The 24442-nt window shown below is 51.3% G+C and overlaps 1 protein-coding gene across 5 annotated transcripts in view; it reads left to right on the top strand.

Moving 5' to 3' along the window:
• Positions 1-24442, top strand: part of NRG2 (neuregulin 2) — a 243112-nt gene that overhangs the window by 197640 nt on the left and 21030 nt on the right. For all 5 annotated transcript variants that reach the window (XM_049101755.1, XM_035713846.2, XM_035713844.2 and 2 more), the window contains 3 exons: positions 8663-8834; positions 14145-14263; positions 23076-23196. In XM_049101755.1, coding sequence (XP_048957712.1) covers positions 8663-8834; positions 14145-14263; positions 23076-23196 — 412 coding nt within the window. The remainder of the gene's footprint in view (positions 1-8662; positions 8835-14144; positions 14264-23075; positions 23197-24442) is intronic.

Below are 24442 nucleotides of genomic sequence, written 5' to 3'. Positions count from 1 at the left end.
CCATAGGGTTGGTATAGGATGGGTGCTCCTAGATGAGCAGGAGAAGCTCTAAGGTGGGAGCGGTCTCTGGTGGTGTTGGAACTCCCAAGCTTTGTCTCCTCCTCCTCCCTCCCTCCTCCTCCCTCTGTACTGGCCCTTCTGGAACAGGCTCTGCCTCCCCTCTTAGCTCCCTTCCCCTGATGGCCCTGGCCCTGGTTCTCCACCTTGTACTGAGGTAGCTGGTGTAGAGCTGAAAGCCCATCAGGCCTGGGCTGGTTCTCACTGATACAAGGAAATGGTCCCCTGTGAGGCTCTGCTCCCTGCCAGTATCAGTGGAGCCCTAGGCAGGAGGCAGAGCCCGAGTCAAGGGCAGGAGCCATGTTGTGTGCCTCAGCACCATATCCCTGATGCCAGGTAGGTAGGTGCCTGATACATCAGAAGGATCATTAGAGGTGGGCATTTGTTGGATGGTTGTGAGAATAGGGCAGGGCAAGCCCAGGCACCAGGCTGGTTGGCTGAGGAGATGTGGCTCAGCCAAGAGGCCCAGCAGGGCACACACTCCCTTTGGAGGGCCTGGCCTGTGAGTATGAATGGCTCTTCTGCGGGCCACAGGGAGGATACCTGGCTACCTGTTTCACAGAGAAGGCTCTCTGTGCCCATTTAAACCAGCTGCATTTTTAGCTGCTCTTTTCTTTCTCATTTGAACTTGGAGTCTGTAATTAACCTCCAATAGGCTGCAGTCACTTTATGGATAGGAAAGGGGTGGGGAGGGGGCCAGCCCGCAGCCAACCAGCAGCGTGACAGTGGGAGACTTTGATGCCAGGCAGGCTGGCCGCATTGTCTCCAGGTGTTGCCCTGCAAAGGGGACTGCTCAGCCTTAGTCATGAGGTGAGGATCATTAACCCTTTTAAGAGTCCGCTCCCCCTGCCATCCCCCCCCCCCCGCCCCAGTTGCTAGGAGGGAGGCTGGGTCAGGTCCTCCCCGGCTGGGCTGCCTGGCTCTGTCCTGGGCGTCTGTCTTGCCCTCAGATCTCAGCAGGCTCCGCACCCACCGCCCACTACCGAGAGGAATGAGGTCAAGCTGCTGGCAGCAGCGGTACCTCCTGGCCTCGGGGCTGGGATGTGGGAATAGAGCAGTCCTGACTGTTGTTGCTGTTGTTATCTTCAGTGTGACGCTTGGTAGGGATTCCCTCTTGAGCAGATACAGGCTGGATGCCCTGGCTTGGCATCAGGTGATAAGGAAGCAGAAGCCACCAGATACCCCATGTGTGGCCCAGCTTGTGGCAATTGTGATCTATCTTAAGGTTCTACTGGACCCATCCTCAAGGGAAATCTCTCTGTGGCAGTCTGGGTCATCCTTGAGAGATCTTCCTCTTGTTATTGTAAAGCTGCCAAAGGAGATGTTCCCATATCCCCACTCCAGAGAGCCCTAGTCCTGCTGCTTTGATGGGCACTGTGCCAGGAGGAAGGGAGCTGGCTGGCTGAGGAGCTCTCAGGGAGCATGGAAGCTCAGCAGAGAGGGCTGGGTCCGCAGAGGAGACCTCAAGGGAGGTAAAGGGAGGGCTGCTCAACATCCAAAGGCCACCTAGGCCATCAGCTTGCTGCCTGCCCTTCCACCTACGAGCAAGGAGCAGCCACAGGGAAGCAGGGTATCAGTGACCGTCTTGGGACCTCCTTTGTTGTACACACAGACCCCCCTCTTCTACCTGATGTCTCTCATCTGTGTGCCGGGGGGCCTTTGAGCATCCTTTCTCTATGTGGGGAAATGCAGACTCTCGGGACTGTGGCTCCTTCCTTTGGCTATAAAGCTGAATTTGCAGAGTTTATTATAGTATTGTTAACATTAGCAAAATGTTGGAGACAACCTAACCAATTCATCTGAACAATGAGACATTATATGACCATTAAAATGATTTAGATTTGTATTTCTAGATTTGGGAAAATGTTTTTACAATATATTTACTAAAGAGTCGGGTATAAAACATTTTAGAAAAGTCTTGCAGGAGGTACTTGAAAATGTTGACAGTGGTTTTTTCCCTGGTGGTAACTGAATGGGTTTAAAGTGCCTTTCTTTTCCCTTACTTGTATAATTTTCTACAATAAAAATGTATTTCTTATGTAACAAAACAATAACAGAGAGGGACAAACTAAACTCCTTGAGCGGTGGGAGGGGTTGCTTCTTACATGGCCAGATCATTTCTGTCCAGGACAAAGCACAGAAACTGGCCTACAGTAGGCACTCAGTAAACACACGTCAACTGACTTGGAGTGCGTGCCTGCCCACTGGGCTGCTCCAGCTCTTCCCCTGACAAATCCTATCCAAACCAGGAAGCCTATTCCTCTGCTTGTTTTAGCTCTGCCCCAAGACCTTCTTGGGACACAGTACCATGATCTCCGTATCTCACAACAGCTTTGCATTTTGGGTCCTCAGCCATATCACCATCAGACAATACTATATCAGCCATCAGACAATACTAGATCCAGCTCAGAAAGAGTGTCCAGGCAGGAGTCAGAGCTGACCCACTCATGTCTTAGGCCCCATAAGCACTACCTCCCAGTCCTCAAAAGTCTGCTGTGTGAACAGCCTCTTTCGCCTAGTCCTGGGTGTCTCAAGGGGCTGGTACTGGATTCAGAAGCTGGAAGCCACAGTGGAAGAAGCAGTGGTGGCTCAGTGTAAGAATGACCTTAAAATGTACAAAGTAAGATCAAGTTATTGCCTGACTTGTAAGCCTCTGATATTTTCCCATCGTATTTACCAAACAAATCTGGGCCATCTTGGAGAGCTTATCCATGCCTCTCACCATAGAAAGCCTAAGGAGGCTCTGGGCCCAGGAGTGAGAGTACAGGGGTCCTCTGGGTGTTGTTCTGAGTGCCACCTCAAGGGTCTTCTTTTTCCCGTCTCCTGAGCTCCTTCCCCTCCCCTCAAGGGACTTGCCTGATTGAAAAAAAAAAAATGCAGCCTGTTCTCAGGGTCCTATTCCCTTTCAAAAAGCACATCTTTGGCTTTCAGAGAGCTGTGAACTAATATTTCTGTGAACAGGGACCAGGACTAGACACCGTTAGAGCAGGGGGCATGGTTTTTAGTATCTCAGATGAGTCTTGTGAGGAACTGTTAATAGATGTGAAAGAAGACTCTTTGTAAAGAAGGTGGGGAAAAAAAAGAATGTGGCATGATTCAAGTGTATGGTTATTTTTATTTTACCATCCTTTAAACCAGTCCTGTTGAATAGGACTATAATGCAATCCAAATAGGCACATAAGAAGTAAAAAAAAAAAAGGGGGGGGGCAAAACAAATCCAGACTTCTTGGCTGGCTCATACAGCCTCACATCGGTCATGGGGTCTGCCTCTCTAGGGTCCTCTCTTACTACCCCTACCTTCCAGAATCTTCCAGCCACATGGGCCTCTTTTAGCCTTTGAACTCACCAAGCTCATTCCCACCTCGAGATCTTTATCCAGCTACTTATTACTGCCTCATGGTCCCTATTGATTATTTCCTGTTGTCTATCCTCCTCCCTAAAACTTGAGTTCTGCGGGGCAACCCAGGTGGCTTAGCGGTTTAGTGCCGCCTTCAGCCCAGGGCAGGATCCTAGAGACCCAGATCAAGTCCCATGTCAGGCTCCCTGCATGGAGCCTGCTTCTCCCTCTGCCTGTGTCTCTGCCTCTCTCTCTCTCTCTCTCTCTCTCTGTCTCTCATGAATAAATAAATAAAATCTTTAATTAAAAAAAAAAAAAAAACTTGAGTTCCCTAAGAGCAGGAATCTTACCTGTCTTGGTCACTACTGTATATTAGGACCCAGAACAGTGCCTGGCATGCAGTAAGTTGAATGAATGAACAAATGAGGAACAAGTGAACTAGATGGGGTTGTTCTGAAGTGAGTATACTATCAAGAAGTGGCTGTCAGGTCACAGAGGATTCTCACCAGACAGAGTAGGCTCCTTATGATCTGTAATGCGATCCTGGATTTTCTACTGGGGACAAGGAATGCCTTTGCAGCCCCCAGTTCCTCAGGCTCCCTAAAATGAGGTCATGCCTGCTGTTTCTGGGGTCAGTCTGTCACCATGCTCTCCCCATCACCACCACCATTAGCAATGGTCCCAAGCTCCATGCATAGTATTGTATCAGGACTCGTGTCAGGGGGATCCCTGGATGGCTCAGCGGTTTAGCGCCTGCCTTTGGCCCAAGGCGCGATCCTGGAGTGCCAGGATCGAGTCACACGTCAGGCTCCCGGCATGGAGCCTGCTTCTCCCTCCTCCTGTGTCTCTGCCTCTCTCTCTCTCTCTCTCTCTCTGTATATCATAAATAAATAAATCTTTAAAAAAAAAAAAAAAGGACTCATGTCAGGAAACAAGGTAGTAGAGTGACTACCATTTCTTCCCACCATGTGGGTGGAAGACAGGAGGCCCCTTGTCTTAGAACTGCAAGAAAGGTCAGTACTCCCCATGCGGTGGGGGGAGGCACTCTAGAACTTGAGAGGAGCTCTCTATGTCCCCAGTTAATGAGAAGGAGGAGGAGACTAGTTGGAGGTCACTAGTTGATCAAAAGGTTGTTAGATCACCAGGTGTCAACCCAACTTTAGAGGAAAGCCACCCATGAAGATGTTTTTAGTTTGGCACCAGTCCTTGAACTGTATACTTACAATATGTGCACTTTCCTTTATGCTATATATCATATGTCTTTAAAACCCACACACCTGGACCTGCTTTCACGGGTTCTGCTTCAGAAGATCTAGGATATGTTCCAGGCACCTACATAATTCTTAAAGCTTCCTCTGTGGTTCTCAGTAGCATCTAAGGTTAAGAAGTATTGATAAGAAGTATAGGGATCCCAGAGAAAGCAGATGAAGGAGAGTGTGATGTACGTAGGGGGCAAGGATGCTGAGGCAGGACTTTAGTCACACTTAGAATAATGATATTCCAGAAAGTCCAACAGACTAATAGGTTGATCAACACATAAAACCTCTGGGTGTCCAAAAAAATACCCCAAAACCAGCATTAAAAATTGTAAGAAGCAGGTAATTAGGGAAAAAATATATATAGCAAAAGGTTAATAGCCTTGGTATTTATTTTAAAAACCTCTTACAGATCAATAAGATGAGCACCCAATAGAAAAACAGAGTACAGACATGAACAGGCAGTTCAAAAAGAAGAAATACAATGAGACAATACATTTATGAAAAGTGGTCAGCCTCACCAGGAATCAAATAAATGCAAACTACAACAACAAAGAGACGTTATCTTTTGCCTAGCTAATTGGCGAAGATTAACTATGTGATAATACCTCATGTTAGGGAGGGTGTGGAAAAAACAGGCACTGTCATTCACCAGTGGGAGTGCAAATTGGTGCAACCTTTCCAGAAGGCAATTTGGCAATGCTTAAAGCTGAGGAAGATCTCATACCCTTTTGATGCAGCAATTCCACTTTTAGGAAGATTGCCCTAGGAAATTATTGTAGATAGTAATAAGCAGTAATAGCTAACCTTTGTTAAATGCTCTGTGCAAGCCAAGCTTTATGTGCATTGTTTCAGACAATCCTTACAGCTGCCATCCCATGAGGTCAGAGCTGTGATGATTACCCGTATTTCACAGATGAGGAAACTGAGGCACAAAAGGATTAGGTCAGCGGCCTGAGGACAAAAAGCTAAGTAGCAAAGCCTGGTTTTGAATCTAGGCAGTCTGAGTCAAGAGCCGCACTGCCTGTCCAGCAGTACATGCTAGATGTGTGCGAAGGATGAACACTGTGTGTCCTAGCTGGGCACACTGAATATATGTACTGGATGAAGCTGGGCCTGTTTGTAATGAGGTGGCAGTGGGGAGAAAACATGCTGAATACTCCAGGAGAGGAACTGGTTACATCAATTATGGCACACCAATAAAGGAATATTATGCAACCATGAAAATGTTTAAAAATATGTGTGTGAATACTAGAGTTTTTTGTCTAGGCATAAAATGTCTCTGAAATGATATAAAAGCAACTGATAAAATTGATTGCCTTCTGCAAAGGCAACTGTGTGACTGTGGTCAGAAGTTAGAGGGAGACTTTGTTTTTTTTTTTTTTTTTAAGATTTTATTTATTTATGAGAGACAGAGAGAGAGGCAGGCAGAGACACAGGCAGAGGGAGAAGCAGGCTCCATGCAGGGAGCCCGACGTGGGACTCGATCCCGGGTCTCCAGGATCACAGCCTGGCTGAAGGCGGCGCTAAACCGCTGAGCCACCCCGGCTGCCCAGAGACTTGTGTTTTAAGTCAGAAAGCCTTTTACACTTCTTGGATTTTGAATTATGTGAAGATATTATTAAAATATGTGTGGATAGATGATAGATACATAGATAGATAAAATGATAGATGATAGATAGATAGATAGATAGATAGATAGATAGATAGATAGATGATAGATAGACCAACGCCAGTTAGGTTATAGAGCTATTCCATTTAACTTTATTTCCTTGCAATTCTATAAGAGTTCTGAGAAAAAAAGTTGTGAGACCCTTTTTGGGAAATCATACCAAAGTCAGTGATGATACTTCGTTAACTCTCTTGACCTACCTGCTCCCCAAATTGGTTTGTTCATGGAACCCTTTTCTCAAGTAATGTCTATTTATTATCATCTCTCTGGATATTCACGTCCCATAGACATTAGTGTGGGAAATGCTGTTGCTAATAATCAAGGCCAAACTCAAAGGCTTACATTTCTTTCATTTAATGAAAGAAATGTGTTACTGATGCTGATCCCATTTATTTACAATGCACGTGTATGGGTGTGTATCTTACTTCTGGGTAAAATTGAGTATTTTTATTTTCTTTTATACATCTGTATTTTTTAATTTTCTAGAACGAACAAAGCATTTCATAAGCACTGTCGTTTTTTTAGTCTATGTAATATCATTTTTGAAGCTTCAGGAGCTCTTTCTCTTTCTGCTCTCTCCCCCCAGGCACCTTCTCCCATCTACTGCCTGCTTCTAAGCAGCCATGCAGGGGTAGGTTCTGTGAGGGAGCCCTGGCGATAGCCAGGCCCTCTTGGCTGCCTTCCTCCAGAGTCAGCCGAGACGGGACCGTTCATTCCCGAGACAATTCCCTGGCCCTAACAGACCCTCCCTTCTGCTGATGGAAGAATTTCAGTTATTTTCTCCATTCCCCCAAAAGAGACACAGGCTGTAAAAGCAGACACCAGCCTGCTACAGGCCCATTGTGTTGCAAACACAAATACCTGTGCTTTGGATCTGCTCTGTAGCTGCCTGGCTGCCTGGCTATGTGACCTTGGTCAAGTTTCTTAACCTCTCTGAGTCTCATCTTCCCCATCTATGTCGGCAATGACACTTGCCTCACAGAGCTCAGGGAGCAAACGAGAGCATGCATGAAAGCATTGTGTAACCTATAAAGGGCTGCCCAGTGGAAATTATTACATACCTCAGCAGGAAACATGGGCTTGCCCTTACCTTCCTGAGAACAGAGTACTTTTTCCTTTTTTTTTTTTTTTTTGTTGTTGTTGTCAAGGGGAGGGCAGCAAAGAAATGAAGCATGGGAGACCTGGGCATGTGGAAATAGAATTCTGTGTAAGAAAAATAGGAGAAGGGCCACCTGGGTGGCTCAATGGTTGAGTGTCTGCCTTTGGCTCAGGTCGTGATCCCAGGGTCCTGGGATCGAGTTCCACATCAGGTTCCCCTCAAGAGCCTGCTTCTCCCTCTGCATGTCTCTGCCTCTCTCTCTCTCTCTCTGTCTTTCATGAACAAATAAATAAAAATCTTTAAAAAGAGAAGAGAGAGGAGAAGAGGAGAGAAGAGAGAGAGAGAAGAGAAGAGAAGAGAAGAGAAGAGAAGAGAAGAGAAGAGAAGAGAAGAGGAGAAGAGAAAGAAGAGAAGAAAAGAAAAATGGGAGAAGCTGCTGAGCCTAGCATTTGCCTGGAGCCCTAGTGGGGCCTGTGTCCCCCAGTATAGCCCCAGGCCTTGTCCTCCAGATGGCTGCTCCACCTGACCCATTCACATCAGCCTACCTCTCCAGACCATGTGATTCTCCTAAGCCACAATGCTGACTCTGCCTGGCTCACTCCCTTCCTGCCACTCCTAGGGTCTTAGCATCCCTTAGCTCTTGACTAAGTTAGCTCTTCCCCCAATCTGGATTGAGGTCCTTCCTCTGGTTTCAGCACCTCCAAGCCTCCAGGGGCCATGCTGTGATGCTAATGCCAGGTTACGGCCCTTCTGCCAGACCGACCTCCCTAAGGGCAGGAGCTGTGTCTGTCATCTTGGTCCTCCTGTGTCCTCTGGGCCCAGCCTAGGCCTGGGCATCTGGGACAGGAGTTAGATCATGAGCATCTGAGTCAAGGGGATCTGGGTTTGAATTCCCAGTTCACCTGGAGAAAGTGACTTCTGCATTCTTAGCCTCAGTTGTCCCCATCTGTAAAGGGGTTTCATCATTGCAGTGAACTCGTGGGTTTCTTTTCCTAAGCTAATGTATCGAAAGCCCCAAGTATCATTGCAAGTGTGAGGGAAGCTTCATAGGTAGTAGCTACATTGACACCACCGCGGACCCTCTGTGAACAGTAATTGAACTGAACTGGGAAATGACACCAGGAGGGTAGGCTCCCCAGGCCACCCTTCCACCTCCTGAAGACAGTGGCCTTCTTTCTGCTGCTTGTGCTTGGCACTGCACCCCTGCCCCTGTGCTCACCTCCCTGCCTTGTACCCCACAGCCACCCGGCCCAAGCTGAAGAAGATGAAGAGCCAGACCGGACAGGTGGGTGAGAAGCAGTCACTGAAGTGCGAGGCAGCAGCGGGCAATCCTCAGCCCTCCTACCGCTGGTTCAAGGATGGCAAGGAGCTCAACCGCAGCCGGGACATCCGCATCAAGTATGGCAACGGCAGGTAAGATGCTCCCCTCCCTCTCTCACCCCTCCCTCTGTCCACCAGGCTGCCCTCACCCTTCCTGAAAAGGGGGACCGGCTTCAGTCCTCCCTCCTGGCCCTGCCCCATTTCTCCTTGCGGTTCCAGGCCCCTCTGGCTTTGGTGGTCCGGTGTCTTGCTGACTGTGAATGTTTAATGAAGATCTTTGAAGGCAATTGGATTATCAAACTCAGCTTTACCTATGCAAGTCCCCTCTTGTCCCTAAAACTTCCCAAAGGATCTGCCCCAGTGTCTGAAAGCCCCCCGTTTGGCAACCTTTGGTGAAAGACAGACTCCAGGATGCATCTGGGCAGCCCTGAGTGATGACTTCCACCTCCCTCTCTCTCCACCACCAACTCTCTTCCATCACTTCCCTTCTCAAAGCTTTCCCTCCACCCCTGTGTGCCTGTCCCTCTTTCAGCTGCTGCCTGGCCCGCTTCTACCCTGCACCATCATCCAGGGTCAGTCCCGTGTCCACTGACTCCACCCTGTCGTCCTCCATGCCTCTCTGCCCTGCTGGAATCTGCCTTCTAAATACACTCCCATGCTACCTATGGCTGTGGCTCTTGAGAGCCCTGGTGACCTCAGAGCTTCCCAGCCCCATGCCTCACTGCAGCCACTGGCATGGGTGCCACTGGCTCTGTGGCCCCTGCGGCCCCCCTCCTGGTCCTCCTGTCCCTCTGACCACTTTCTCTCAGTCACCATCAGTACTGGAACTCTCCAGTGTTGGGGGCTCCCCTCCTCTCCTCTCCTCTCCACTTGTAGGTAATTTTACCCTTTCCTAGCTGATAACCTTGTCTCCAGTTTCATGACATTTTGTTTGTACCTGAGTTCCAGACCCATGCTGCTGGCTGAATATGGGATCCCACCCCTGGGATACCTACAGACAGTTCTAATCCTGTATGGCCCAAGTCTAGTGTCTCCCCCTCATCCCCTCTGGCCCTGCTGCACCCTTCTGTGCTCCCCTCTCAGCTGTGGCAGAACCAGACCTCCTGCTGCATGGCACCTGCTCCCATGCCATCCCTGCCCACAGGAAACACTGCTCTCTGCCCTGTGTGTTCTTATCTGCTCTCCTGCCTCCAGCTTCTTTCCCTCCCCTGGGCATCCCCACTTTTCCTGGGCCACAGACCCCTTTGTGAGTTCATCTCTGTATCTAACATGTACATATTGAATATCAATGGTGTGCCAGGCACTCTGCCAGAGGCTGGACGTACACCAGAAACTGAACCAGACATGGCCCCTCCCATCCTTCACAGAGCTTCCAGTCTAGCTTCCAGTACAGACTGTGGTAAAGGCCTTCACCCTTTTCTTCCAAAAAAATGTGCCTTATCTACCCAGTTTTGCTTATAGTTCTAGAGATCCACTGATCCCTGTGACTCTAGCAGGGGATGATCTTTCTAACAAGGACACATATCTGATAAGTCACTCACTTGACAGATTTTTTTTTTCTAGATTTTATTTGTTTATTCCTGAGAGACACAGAGAGAGAGGCCGAGATAGGCCGAGGGAGAAGCAGGCTCCCCATGGGAAGTCCCGATGTGGGACTTGATCCCAGGACCCCGGGATCACAACCTGAGGCAGATGCTCAACTGCTGAGCCACCCAGGTGCACCTTACTTGACACATTTTGAGCTACAGCCCAGGCCTCAGGCCCTTCCACCGCCCCTCTTCGTCACTGCCATGCTGTTCCCCAATACTGCACCACTCCTCATCCCTGTCTTTTCCTTTCCTGATCCCAGACTTGGGCCCAAGCTGTTCCCTGTGCTGGCAGCTCCCCCTTCCCCAACCTTGTTCCTGGCAAAGTTCTCCAGGCTCAGATTAAATGTCCTATCCTCTGGGACACCTTCCTGAACCCTCCAGGCAGCTCTTCTGGTCCCCTCAGGGGGTCTTAGACATGATTTCATTGCACCTCGGGGTGTTGTCTCTCCCTCTAATATGAGAGAGCTTTAGAGGTTAGATGCCGCCTGCATACGCCCTTCTGCCCTATATGGCCTGGCACAGATCTGCTTTCAGTATTGAATTAATTAGAATCTTGCAGGACGAGTACTCTTCTTCTGGGTACAAGTGACATTAGGACTGGACAGGGCACCCTTTGGGTTGACCTAGACTTTAAGCAAGTTACCATCCTGGTCAGGCTCATCTGACATGTGGGTTTTCCAGTCCAGAAACAGGGCCAGGGCAAGTCTTTCTGTTCTGGGTATTGGGGACCCCTAGGAGCCTGAAGTGTGCCCCTGCCCTCTTCCTGTCAGGGCCCTGTCCCATTTGCTGCACTCCTGAAACTTCCTCAATCCACCAGTCTGCCCCTGGGCTCCCAGCAGGAGTTGATGGGGTGGAATGAGCTCTGATAGAGAATTTATAATTTCCCTGCTGTGGCAAAGAGGGCTACCACCTGCACATAAGCACACACTTCCCCTGCATGGGGGCCAGGGACGTAAGCAGGCGTCTCCTCTCTGGCAGAATCTTCTCTTTCATTCTGCCCACACTGCAGCTTGCCCTTTGGCCATCCTAGCCCTCCACCGGCCAGGCCACCCTCCTTCCTGAAATGGCTCTTGGCCTGCAGAGGCCCTCTCTCCAGCTTGTACTGTCTCTGAGGCTGCCACATTGAGGTGTCTAACCCAGGCCTTCCTGTGCCAAAAGAAAACCAGCCCCCCAAGCCTTGAGCACAGGGCCCTCCCCTGCAGAACCACATGTTCCCTTATGTATGAGGGCAAGCTGGAACAGGCCCCTCAGGCAGGCAGCATGAGGTAGGCATTGAGGAAACTGTGTGGACGGGTGGAGGATACAGCCGCCCAGATCCCGTCCCTGCCAGCACAAAACTGGCTAAGAGAGGGGGGAGGGGCGTGCATTGCAGGGGCAGGCCCAGATCAGTGTGGCACACAGGCATCGGGCCTACCAGGAAGGTGGGACCGGGTCCTGAATCCTCAGGGTCTCTGCCTGGAGCTAGGAGTGATGAGAGAATGCAATGGCTCCTGCTCCTTCAGGGCTGAGGGACCCATAGAGCCCCTACCCTGCAGCTCTGACCTCAGGACCTTGTGTGCAAGTCTGGGGTCCCCTTCCTGGAACTGGCCAGATCATCACACAGCTGAGAAACTAAGGTGCCCCTTGCCATTTCCTCAGAGGAAAGGGCCTCTCCTCGAGCCCTGGACCAAGTTTCCACAGATCTCACCCGCCTCATGTGGGAAGGCCTTCCTGCCATTTCCAGTCTTTGTCCCCCAAGATATCTGTGAGCCTTACTCCACCTTCCCTGCTACACAGGATGTGGTATAAGGGGGGCTCCTTTGAATCCAGCTGTGGGTGACAGGGAGGTTCTAGCTCTGTGCCCCCTATAGCTTGACCCTGCGACCCTCAGGTAGTTACCTGCTCTGTTCCTCTAGTGTCAGGGAGTTGCTTGTGGCCCAGAAGTGAGAGAAGCCTGGTCCTGGGGCAGTTGGGCTTTGTGGCATCTAATTAGGCTGGAGCCAGGAAGGAGATTTTATTTTAGCCAGAGGGGCCTCCAGGGCTCTGTTTAATGAAGAGAACAAACTTGAATTGACAGAAGAGGATTGTAGGCAGACACCAGGCCAAGGAGACAGACTGGCTTGAGCTGGAAAGGGTTGGAGGGATAGGGTCACGGAGGAAGGGGGAGAGCCGGGGTGGGGAGTGTGAGGGGTCAGGCAGACAGCTGTCGCCTAAACATCAGCAAGGACATCACCACAGCAACAGGGCCTATTGACAAGACAACCTCATGGATCCTCGTTTAAAGGATCTTGGAGTGAGGAGGTCTGGGAAGAGGCCCTCCAGAGGCAGCCGTGAGCCTAGGACACAGGCTCCCAAAGCACAGCCCCAGGGTGACAGGTGTCAGTTTGCTGGCTCCCCTGCCCCTGCCGTGGCCCAGTGTCACCTCCCCATCCTTTCCCCAAGAGCGTCGTGGCTCTGATGTTCATCCCAGGGCTCAGGGCAGTGGTAGCTGTATTACCCCAGCTCCCATTCCACCACCCCTCCAACACACTACACATATTCTGGGAATCTGGCATTTTAATTTGGGACTAAAAAGTGGAGGAGGTTACATCATGTAAAGAAATTTTTATGCTACTTCTTGTTTCTCCCTGCGGGCCAGGCTGGGGTACTAGGCTTTATCCAGAGCTCAGATGGGCCCCTGAAGAGCACTGCGGCCCAGGGAGGGACAGGAGGTATGTACAGACCCTGCAGAGTCCAGGCACCCTGGGGCAGATGCAGAGAAACCACGGGAAAGGAGAGCTTTGGCAGGGTCTTCAGAAAGAAGAGGGGAACCAGAGCCTAGTACCCTGGAGTCACACACAGCACAACCCCTACTGCCCAGCCTGGCCCTACAACTTTCAGCATGCAGGGACTGGCTGCAAAGCCCTTTGCAGAGGGGGCTAGCCTCCCAGCCTCTGGCTCTAGGAAATAGTCCATGAGCCACTGAGGGGCCCGTGTCCTCACCAACTCCAGCTCCTCGTCCATCTCTGCTATTGCCTTGCCAGGTCCCTTTGGACAAATCCAGAGGCTCCTCTAGGGTTCAGTTTTCCCATCTGGACTGCCTGTCTCCCTCCAGGTTAGCCATGAGGGTCAAGTCAGGCCCTGAGGATCAGGATCTATTTGTTCCCTTGAGGTATCCAAGGTCCTACCACATAGAAGGCACTCAGTAACATTAATTACATGGATGGATGGATGGATGGATGGATGGATGGATGGATGGATGGATGAAACTAAAGCCCCTAGGAGAAGCCACAGAGTAACCTAATGGCAGGGCCAGGGTGAAGGCCAGGGAAGCCACTGGTTGGGACTGGGAGGCTGGGCACCCTTGCTATGAGAGCCTTTTAACCTGAGGGTCTGCAGGTACCTGGGAGCAGGCCTTCTGTATCTAGAGCGGCAGGCAGCCACTTCTAGGGCCAGGCAGAGGTAACTGGTGAGGCAGTGGCTGCCCTGTTTTGAAGAGTGGCGGGGGGGAGCCTGAAAAGAGAGAGGTAGCCATGTGACTTCCTTAGGAGACTCCACTTTCCTCCTCCAGAAAAAGGCTACAGAGAAGGTGCAGCCCTAGAGAAGTAGACATGAGGACACAGAGATTTAGAGACCTGTGTACAGCCACTGGCTCTACCCTGTGTTGTCCCCCAGGTCTCCCTGCAGCTTGGGGGACTCAGCATTGTACCCCGCATGTAATCGACTTCTCATCCACCCTGCGCAGCCACTGTGGCTCTGTGGGGAGAAATGATCGCGCAGTGACCACTGGGGACCACAGCTAGCCTGGGCCTTGGCTCACATCTCTCCCCTCTTATCACCCCCCCCCCCCAACCAGAAAGAACTCTCGACTCCAGTTCAACAAGGTGAAGGTGGAGGATGCTGGGGAGTATGTCTGTGAGGCCGAGAACATCCTGGGGAAGGACACGGTCCGGGGCCGGCTCCACGTCAACAGCGGTAGGTGGTCCCCCAACAAAGGGAGGGTTCCTACAGGGGTCTGAGGGGCAGGCCAGTCACACCCTCAGCCCTCAGGAGGCCCACACATGATCCATCTTGCACTTGACTCCCCTCCCTCCTGCTGCTGCCATATCAAGCCCCAAGATCTGAGCCGATTCAGAGAAATGCAGTCAAAGCATAAATGTTTAGCTTTGTTATCTGGGCCTGGAAGAGCCGCCAGCTCTCATTTTAAATATCCTGAAAACTAAATATTTTGAAATCAAGAGGTGGGGGTGGGGGAAGGATATTTTTAGAAGGCAATTATGGGAGGCTGGGCTGCCAAGAGCGGGGCGTCAGGGAGAGGCAGGCCCCGGGCGTGTGGGAGCTGACTGCCTGTTGCTCTGCTGGGTACCTGGGTGCAGGCAGCCATCTCCCCGGGGCCACAGCCAGGGGGCTTGTGTGTGTTGGCCCCTGCGGGCAGCCTCTTTCCAGGGATGGCAGACCCTCCTCCCATAGGTGGACCTCTCCCTTAAAAACAGGCAGGGTCAAAACCCCACAGCACCCTCAGCTTTCCGCCTGCACCATGGCAGCTCTAGTGGCAGCTTGCAGGCAGCCTGGCTTCCCCTCACTGGGAAGTGGCCAGAGCTGCCTGTCTGTAGGCCGCATGCCTCCACTGGAGCCCGGGAACTCCAAATCCCACACGTGGCTTTCCTCCCCCCAACACCCACACTCTGAGCATTCCTTTGGCTACCTGGTTATTTGGGTTCCTTTCCAGTCCTGCCCCTGTAGGTCTAATATCTGCCTCTGCCTGCCTGTACTTTAACCAGGCAGCCCTCCAGTACTCCCTGAATCCAACATTATCTATGGAGAATGTGGAACGTTCCCTGCCCCAGGACCTTCGGAGAAAAACCTGGCACATACCCTGTCTGTCCTATATTGTGAGCCCTTGCCCCCCATTTTCCCAGCCCCTCAGCCTCCTTGTTTCCCTTACCACCGTATCTTAAAGGTCCAAGTCTCCAAGTCCTGGTCTGTCTCCTTTCTGGATCTTTCTCACGTCTGTACCTCCCACTCCAACCCTACCTCTGAGGCAACCCAGCCCAGGTTTCATCTCTATTCACCTAAACCAGAGCAACAGCCTCTAAAGATGCTTTCATCTTGTCTTGCCCCCACCTCGTGGTGCCACAGAACCAGGACTTTTTCCCACAGCCCAGCTCACACCAACCTGGCCTGAACCATCTTTCCAGGCCTCACTGTGTCAGTCCCTTACGGTCCATTCTTAGCCTTCCCCTCCTGCCCTCTCTCCCAGGCTACCATCCTCCCTGACCCCACCATCACACCACAGTGTCATTCCCAGCTCATGCCCCGCTCCCAGGCCACTTCTTGGCCAATTGTGGTCTTGTGTACTTCCTGAATCCTATTAGATCATTTTTCAAATCTCATACTGCTGCCAAACTTTCTATGCAAGCGTGACATCTGCAGTGGAATTGAGAGCCAGGAGTGGGGGAGCAGGGATGGTACCTTCTCCCCCAGAAGGGACAGGAAGAGCTACTGCTTCCTGAGAGCATGCTCCCTGCCACATTCCTTACTATCTCTTGAGCCCTGACAAACCCGCAGTGTAGCTCATAAGTTAATGAGACAAGCTCAAAGAGGCTAAATATTCTGCCACAAGTCTAACTGATGGTTAATGAGAGAGCTTGTGACATGACAATAGTTAGCAGACCCAGACTGGGAGCTCCGTGGGACTATGTCTTGCCAATTGCCACTCTAGTCCCCAGACTTTGCACAGTGCCTGGCTCTTAGTAGGCACCTGGTAAATAATATAGAAAAGGACTTATAACCTGCTAAAGGCCTTTCCTGATTCCCACATTGCCCCAGTGGAGGTACCCGGGCCCCCTGCTCTTCCCAACCTGTCCCAAGCCCAGGAAAGCGGACCATGCTAAGTGTCCAGCACCTGTTACCTCCAGCCAGAGCGTGCAGACATCTTTTTGGGGCAGATATTCATAGATCCACTTCAGACTTGATATTTCTTGTTTTATTATTCGACATTTACAAGCGGGTTGCCTAGCTGGCCATCAGGAGAGCACATAATTCTTGTTCTTGGGGTCCTGAGTTTGTTGGGTGGAGAGATCACTTAAATAATTTTTTAAAAAGTAACTGACAAGAACACAGCTTAACACTATCTTAAGAAACTTATTCATTGGTTTGTAAAACTGAAAAATCCAGAGGTAGAACCGGCCCCAAACCTAACAGAATCCAGAGTAGGGTTCAGGATGTCCTCTCCCACTGTGCGTTGTCTTCATTCTCTCCTACAATAGAATGGGCTTCTCCCAGGTTTGGAGACTAGAGAGGAAAGAAGAGGCCACAGCCTCAGACATCTCCAGGTTTACATCATCCCAGCCTCCCAGCTGGAGGAAAAAGAGATAGCTTTTCCTCTGTGTCACTCACGTGACTCCAGCGATGGATGCTGATTGATCTTGCTTCTTAGTTCATGTGCCCCGGGTGGCCCCTTCGCCATACTCAGGGGATACGGTGGCATCCTTGCCAGGCTGGTGCATGTGCAGAGGGCATTCTGAGAGGCAGGGTCATGGGGTGATGGCCCTGCCACAACTACACATGGGGCGCCTTCGTAGAGGGATGCTATGAGCAGAATACAAGGAAGGGGCTGCCATGCAGAACACCATAGTAGCAGCCTCTGTCCTGTGCTGGGCGTGGGCTCTGAAGCTGGAGACCCTTCAGAGGAGCTGCAGCCCTGTGCCACACCTGAGCTGCCATCAGCCCTCAGCAGCACATGCTCTGGTCAGTTAGGGAACCAGGCAGTAGAGGTTTAGGCTGGGCTCCGGGGGCTTCCCGAGGGGCTCCTTGCCTCCCCAGCCTGAGAGCAGCAGGGCAGAGCTGCAGAGAGTCCAGAGCTTCAGTCTCTTCCAAGCTCTGTCATCCTGGGAGAGTTACCCCACTTTGCTTGTCTTCCATTTCCCCATCTGAGGCTGAGCCCAGATATCTCTAGACTCTTCCCCTGCAAAATTCTAGGTTTCTGAGTTGAGGCAGAAATCCTGTACACGTAGCCCCCACAACACACATATACATCATCTGTTGCCCGGGTCAGTGCACGGCCGTCCCTACCCTTGACATGGGGCAGTAAACAGGGCCACTGCAGGGGATCAGGAGGCCACTATGGGGGGACATTTCCACAGGCAGAGATGCCCAGGCTCCTTGTTTACCCATGGAACCCAGGAGACCTGCAGCAACCACACCCTGGGGAGGAGGTGGAGGGCGGGTAGCGGGCAGCTATGCCTGCCCCCTATGACTCATCCTGAGGTGGGTTGGCTCGGCCCGCCCAGGCCCCAGGGAAGCCAAGGCTACAGTGGTGGGGTGGCCAGAAGAGAGCATGGGAGGGCTCAAGGAGCAGTGGCTGCCCATGAGGCATCGCTGTGACTCTTGACTGCCTACCTTGGCTCTGTTCCCTCAGAGCTTGATGCTCCTTCCCCAAATCAGAGCAGACCCTTCTTGCAGTCAGTCTCTGATAGCTCACAAGAGACTGCCTCCCTGGTTACCTGGGAGGAGGAGAAGTCAGCAAGAAGTTTGTGGTGCTTTTAATAAAACAATCAGCTTGGTCCAACCCACCTCTGAGTTAGAGAACCCAGCTGCCTCATCCCCAGCTGAAAGAGATCTTGGGAATGTCCCAAGGAGGCTGTACCAGTCCCAGGATATCAAGCTGGGCCTAGCTTTACCCCAGAGGGGAGGCAAATTTGACCTGGAGTGTCACAGGACCATGGACACCCTGGGCCTCTCCCTCACCTGGGGGCTTAGAAAGGCTAGCTGTTTAATCACACACACACACACACACACACCTGCTTTCTTGCTCACATGTTCAGCAAGACCCTCTTCTGAGCTCTGGAGAGTCATAGTCTTGGCTCCCAGCAAAGTCCCTCAAAGTTCCTGGCAGGAAGCCAAAACCCAAACTCAAAGCATCTGCCTATTCTAATATATGAAAGAGGATAGAGAGGCAACTTTACCCACAGGAAACAGGGCGTACTGGACAGGTGGGAGGGAGCCTTGATGAAGAAAGATTATTTGATCTGGGCCTTGAAAGAGAAGTGGAGGTTTCTCCATTGGTGATGGAGAAGAGCAGTTACAGTGGCCAGCAACAGGGAGAGAATATTGCCCATGAGCTCCCCTCCTGGCCCTTCCCTCTTCAAAGCCTCAAAAAGCTCACTCCCACCAAGACACTACTGGCTGATAGAGCCCTCCTGGGCTTACCTTCCAGGCACTTTTAATTTTAATTCCAATATAATGAATGTGCAGTATTGTATCAGTTTCAGGTGTACAATACAGTGATTCAACAATTCTTTACTTTACCCTGTGCCCACCTCAAATGTACTTCTCATCCTCATCACCTATTTCACCCATCCCTCCACCCACATCCCCCCTGGTCACCATCAGTTTGTTTGCTATAGTTAAGTCTGGTTTGTCTCTTTTTTCTTTGTTCTGTTGTTCTGTTTCTTAAGCCCCACATATGAGTGAAATCATGGCATTTGTCTTTCTCTGACCTATTTCACTTAGCATTGTACTTCTAGACCCATCTAAGTTGCAAATGACAAGATTTCATTCCTTTTTATGCCTGAATAATATTCCATTATATATCACATTTTCTTTATCTGTCCATCTATGGATGGACACTTGGGTTTCTTCCAGATCTTGGCTATTATAAATGCTGGAATAAACATAGGGGTGCACATATCTTTTTGAATTAGTGTTTTCATGTTCTTTAGGTAAATACCTCATAGTGGAATCACTGGATCATATGGTGATTCTAGTTTTAATATTTTCACACTATTTAACACAGCAGCTGCATCAATTTACATTCCCACCAACAGTGCATGAGGGTTCCTTTTTTTCTTCAACCTTGCCAACACATGTTGTTCCTTATGTTTTTGATTTTAGTCATTCTCCCAGGCATTTAAAAAAAATTTTTTTTTAGATTTTATTTATTTGACAGAAAGAGTGAGAGCAGGGGAAGAAGGAGAAGTAGGCTCTTTGCTGAGCAGGGAGCCCGATGTGGGGCTCAATCCCAGGATCCTGGGATCATGACCTCAGGTTATTGGGTCATCCAAGATGTTTCCCCATTTGGTCTTTCATAAATAATGCTGCTATAATATTCATTAGCAAGTTTTTGTGTGCACATAGTTCTCTTGGGTATATACCTAAGAGATACAGTGGAATTGCCTGGCCGTATGGTAACTCTGTATTTAATTTTTCAAGTGTTTCAAAGTGGCTGTACCATTTTACACTCCCCCCAGCAGGGTACGGGGATTCCAAATTCTCCACGTCTTCACTACCACTTGATAATCATCCATCTTCATGAATATAGCCATCCGAGGGGGTGTGAAGTGGTATCTCACTGTGGTTTTGATTTGCCTTTCCCCAGTGACCTTCCAGAAAGATTTGCATTTAATAGGAGACAATGCTTTAGTCTATGGAAAAGTTCTCATCATAAGGCCAAGTTGACCAGACCAGCTCCTGGGATGGTAGTAAGAAGGTACCTTACTCCGAAGAATCAGATGTTCACTTGCTCATTACAAATATTTGTATTTGTATTGTATTTGTATACAAATACTTGTTAGGCACCTGTTACATGTCACACACTACTCTAAACATTGGCGTTCATTGGTGAACAAGACAGACATGGACCCTGCCCAGATGAAGCTTACATTCTGGTGGAGGAGCTTGTCATTTAGTTAGGCTAGAATAAGTACTATAAGTATGAGTGTATGCAGCTAAGAGAAGAAGTAAGGGAAGAGCCTGAGCGGCCTCTCTGGGACACCGTTATTTTGAAAATCCTGGACAGGAAGACACCTGGCTTGTTAGAGGAACTGGACTAAGCTAGTACAGTCTGAAGATACTTCAAGAGAAGGACAGGACATGAAATGTGAAAGGTGGGATGCCCAGATTAGACCTGGGGAGGAGTTGGGGGACTTTATTCTGTGGGTAAATGGAAGCCACTGGAGGGTTTTGAAAATGGAAGGGATAGATCGCTTTTGCATGTTTTAAAGACCACTTTGACAGCAGTGAAGCAAAAAGGTGAGAGAGGAAGGCAAGAGTGAGGGCAGAAAGACCAGTGATGAGGCTGTTGTGGTCATCCAAGAAAGAGACCATGGAGACCTGGGCTGGGAAGTGGTAGGGACACATGGATGGAGCCTTGTGAGCAGGTAGAAAGGTGGATGGATGGATGGATGGATGGATGGATGGATGGATGGATGGAGAAAACAACAGAGGAGAATAAATTAAAGGTGCCCTCCAGGTCTTTGGTTTGTGCTGCTCAGTCACTGTGATGAGTAAGCCTGGGGAAGCAAGTGGCCTGGCACATGATCAGGAGCCCTGCATGATGTGGGGAGACCAGGGGCCATCCCAGTGGGGGTGTCAAGGGAGCAGCCAGAGTCTCCAACTTGGAGTCTTTATGTCACCTTCACTTCCCCAAACACAAGAGAACACAGTGAAAAAATATAGATTTGCTGACAAGGAAGTGTAGAAGTGCTGCCTTGGGAGTCCACGTGTGCTGGAACAGTGTGAACTTCCATCTTCAGTTTGGAAGTCTCATTGGCGCGGGCCTTCACCACCAGCAGGGCTGGGCTCCAGTGACTTGGGAAGGCCCTGCTATCACAGGGGGTGGCCTCAAGGTACTTCTTTCTGAGCTGGGAAGACCTGTGGTCATTTCCTCTGACCCGTCTGTCACTGGCTCCCCCACCGTCCACACTTTTTGCCTTTCTGGGCCTGGGGCCCAGTCCTCATAATGACACGACTCTGAAAGCAGAGGCCGTGCATCCCAGCTGAGGCCCCATCTTCTTCCAAGAGTCATCCTCTGCCTCCTAAGGCCTCCATGAGCATAGATATGCATGTGGACAGGACCACGTATTATAGCCACAGCCCCCGCCACCATCGTCACTGCTGTCCCCTGCCCATTCGGCATAGCAGTGGGCAGTCTGCCCCCTACAACCACAGAGGTCATCAAGCTGGGCTGAGACTTCTCTGCCTCAGTCAGTGCCTACAAGAGGACCAAGCCTATGGTCCACATCACATTTTGCACCCGTCCACTTATGTCAGGCCTTGGTGCTGACTCGTTCTTCCTCCATGAGGGCCTAGCTGGCTGGTGAGAATGCTCAACCAGGCATCAGGAGTCCCAGGGGCTTGTTACAACACACCCTGTGACTCCGGCAGGCATTCCCTCTGCTCTTTTCCTTCACTCCTCCTCAGCAGTGTAACACAGGGCAGGGCAACCTCTGGTGTCCTCCTGAGCAAAGGATTTCACAACTCATAGACAAGGTCACCTCAGCTGTTTCTCTTCCCTGTCCCATTTCTGGTTCCCGGGGTCTTCTTGACCCAGAGCGGGCAGAGACCAGCAAAGGCCTCCTGTCCCAGCTGAGTGTGGGTTGCGCGTTGAGCGGAGACGTCCTCGGGGATGGGGCTTGGGGGTGCCAGAGCCGCAGCAGGCACGGCATGGAGGGAAAGTGGGAGCGGGCCCTGCCCACCAGGTTTTATCAGCGAGTTCTTCAGACATATACAGAGTGACGCTGTGTATACACTCCCAGCCCCGCGCTCCATCTGTCTCCCACATGTCTAAACACTGAGGGCGCCAAGTGCCTGCCCCCCTCCTCCTCTCAATCCCATCCCCACAGGGGGCCGGTAGGGACTCTGTACCCCCTGAAGAGATGGGAGCAACCCGGGCAGGGTGGCTCACCTCGGGCAGGAGGCCGCTGCCGGGTGGAAGCGGGGGATCCTCTGAGCCTCTGAGGGTCGAAGTGCTACCCAGCCTGAATACGCTGCCTCGGGAATTAGCTCACAAATGAAAACCAATACTGGGGCCCAGACTTTTTACTTGCTTTCTGGATGCCATCCCCTGGTGGTACAGAACTTGTGTTATTTTCATTCATCGAATGAATCTGATCCATTGGATGTGCAATCCAGGTCAGCAGCCTTAAAGCCCCAGCTCACTCTCACCCGGTGTCCACGTCCCAGCCACCCTGCAGGCCTCTTCCAAGCCCACCTCCTCTCCAGCAACCTGACCTCCTGGATTTATCGCCAGGGCTGTTGAGGCCTCGAGGCTCCCTTCAGATGCAGCAGCTGACTATGTGGGGGAGGATGGGGCTGCCTGATGAGGGCAGAGACAAAGAAAACTCTGGGTGCCCACGGAGAGGGGCAGAGTGGCCTTTGTAGCAGTCCCGAGAGGCTGGTCCTCTCTGGGACAAAGGAGGAAGACATGAAAGCCAAGATTCTCTCCCCCTCCCCTGTCCCCCACCCCCACCCCGTCTCTCTCTATCTTAGAGGATGAGTATCCAGAAGGTGGCATTCCCCTCAAAGCCCAGCTCGCTTCCAGCTACCTCCTGGACTACCTCGAGATCCCAAGAAGTGTAGAGGTCTCCTCCCTGCACCCCTGTGACTTTGTTCCCCACGGAAGACATGAGGTCTCATCCACCCATGGTGAAGCCCCTAGAAAGGCAAGCCAGACGTGGGCTCTTACCTGTTAGAAGAAGGACTTTTCTGCTAGGTCCTCATCCCCTCCCAAATAAAGAAAATCTTCCTACCCTTTAGAGGTGGGAAGACATTGGCCCAGAGTACAGGCGCCAAGTGTTGCTGGGCAAACAGTCAGAACTCCTGGTGGCCTCCGCTCTGCCTTGCTGGTGTCTGGTAGGAACCACCAGACCTTCCCTCTCCAGCTACTCCTGCAGTTCCTGATCTTCCAGCTTTGAGAGGGGCCATGAAGCACCGTGTGAAAGAGGTGGTTCCTGGGGCCCAGAGGTGGTCTCAGTGTGTCACTGGCACGTGTCTCTCATACCTCCAGTGAGTACCACTCTGTCATCCTGGTCGGGGCACGCCCGAAAGTGCAACGAGACAGCCAAGTCCTATTGTGTCAACGGAGGTGTCTGCTACTACATTGAGGGCATCAACCAGCTCTCCTGCAAGTAAGTGACCAGTGTGGGCAGCTCTGGGGGCAAGAGTAGCGTGAGGCTGGGCAGGAGCAGAGGGCTCTAGGAAAAGCGGGCTTCCAGCCATGGACAGGGGGTCCCCAAGGGGTTTAGACAGGGAGGTTTGCCCCTCTCCCTAGCCCTTTCCGGGAATATAGGGAGATGTAAACTCTCAAGTGCTCGGGGCTTCTGCAGTGCCAGTTTCTCAGGCCCCAACCCACTCCATCTCCCAGTGTCCACCCTTTCACCAACAACTTTTAGGGAGATGGGGATTCCAATCTATGCCCTAGGTACTGGGCTCTCTCTCTCTCTCTCTCTCTCTCTGTCCCCTCTCTCCCTCCCTCTCGCTGTCTCCCCCCCACCCCTGCCCCTTTCTCTCCCAGTCTCTCAGCAACTCTCCAAACTGTTCTGACAAACATTTCCCAGGGTGTGTCTCTCCCAGCAGTGAGGAGCTTGGCAGGGTCAGGCAAAGCACAATTCCCAGAGCCTCAGTTGTGGAGGGTCTGCTCTAAATAGCCTTGAGGGGAGACAAGGACCATCCAGTGCTTGCCTCAAGACCTGGCTGCTTTCCTTGCCTGGTGTCCAGATATGCCCTGGGTGCTGCTTATTCTGCTTCAGACCCCAGCCACTCTCTATGGGGAGAAAGGACACCACTCTGGTATGGCCTAAAATGGAGGAGGTCAGGATTGAGGAGAAGCTTGAGTTGGGGCTTCTCTTCCTCTAGCCAGGCAAGGCTACTCAGCAGGATCTCCATCCTGCTCCCCTTAGCAAACAGGGCAGGTGGGAGCACAGTAATCCAGGAGGGCTTGTTCAGGTCCAGCTTGGTCCTAGTCAAGCAACTGGGCCCCTAGGGCCCCCTGAGGGAGTCTCTGGTGGGTGAATACGGAGCCAAAGGGAGAGCTCAGTGAGGGCAGCACAGGTTCTGGCCGGATCCTGAGGAGGGGTGGGAGGCACTAGTTAACAACTTTGGGTTTTCAAAGCACCCCAAGCCTAGGGCCCAGGCAAGGTGCCAGAGTTGCCCCATTCACGAGGCATCTGGGCAAAGGCCACCAGAGTGTTGGTGGAAATTCAGAGAGGGGGGCATTTGCTCTCCCCACAGACAAGGTCAGATTCAGCACTTCTCAGCTCTCCTGCCTCTGGGCTCCAGCTCCAGAGCTGCATCTCCCCATTGCCGAGGGCCTTAGCCCGAGTTCCCTCCACCTCACAGGGTGATAATGAGAGGCCGAGCCTTTTCCACATTCCC

The sequence above is a fragment of the Canis lupus genome, chromosome 2, assembly GCF_003254725.2.
Source record: "Canis lupus dingo isolate Sandy chromosome 2, ASM325472v2, whole genome shotgun sequence".
NCBI classification, from domain to species: Eukaryota; Metazoa; Chordata; class Mammalia; order Carnivora; family Canidae; genus Canis; species Canis lupus.
This window is presented reverse-complemented; position numbering and strand designations above follow the sequence as displayed.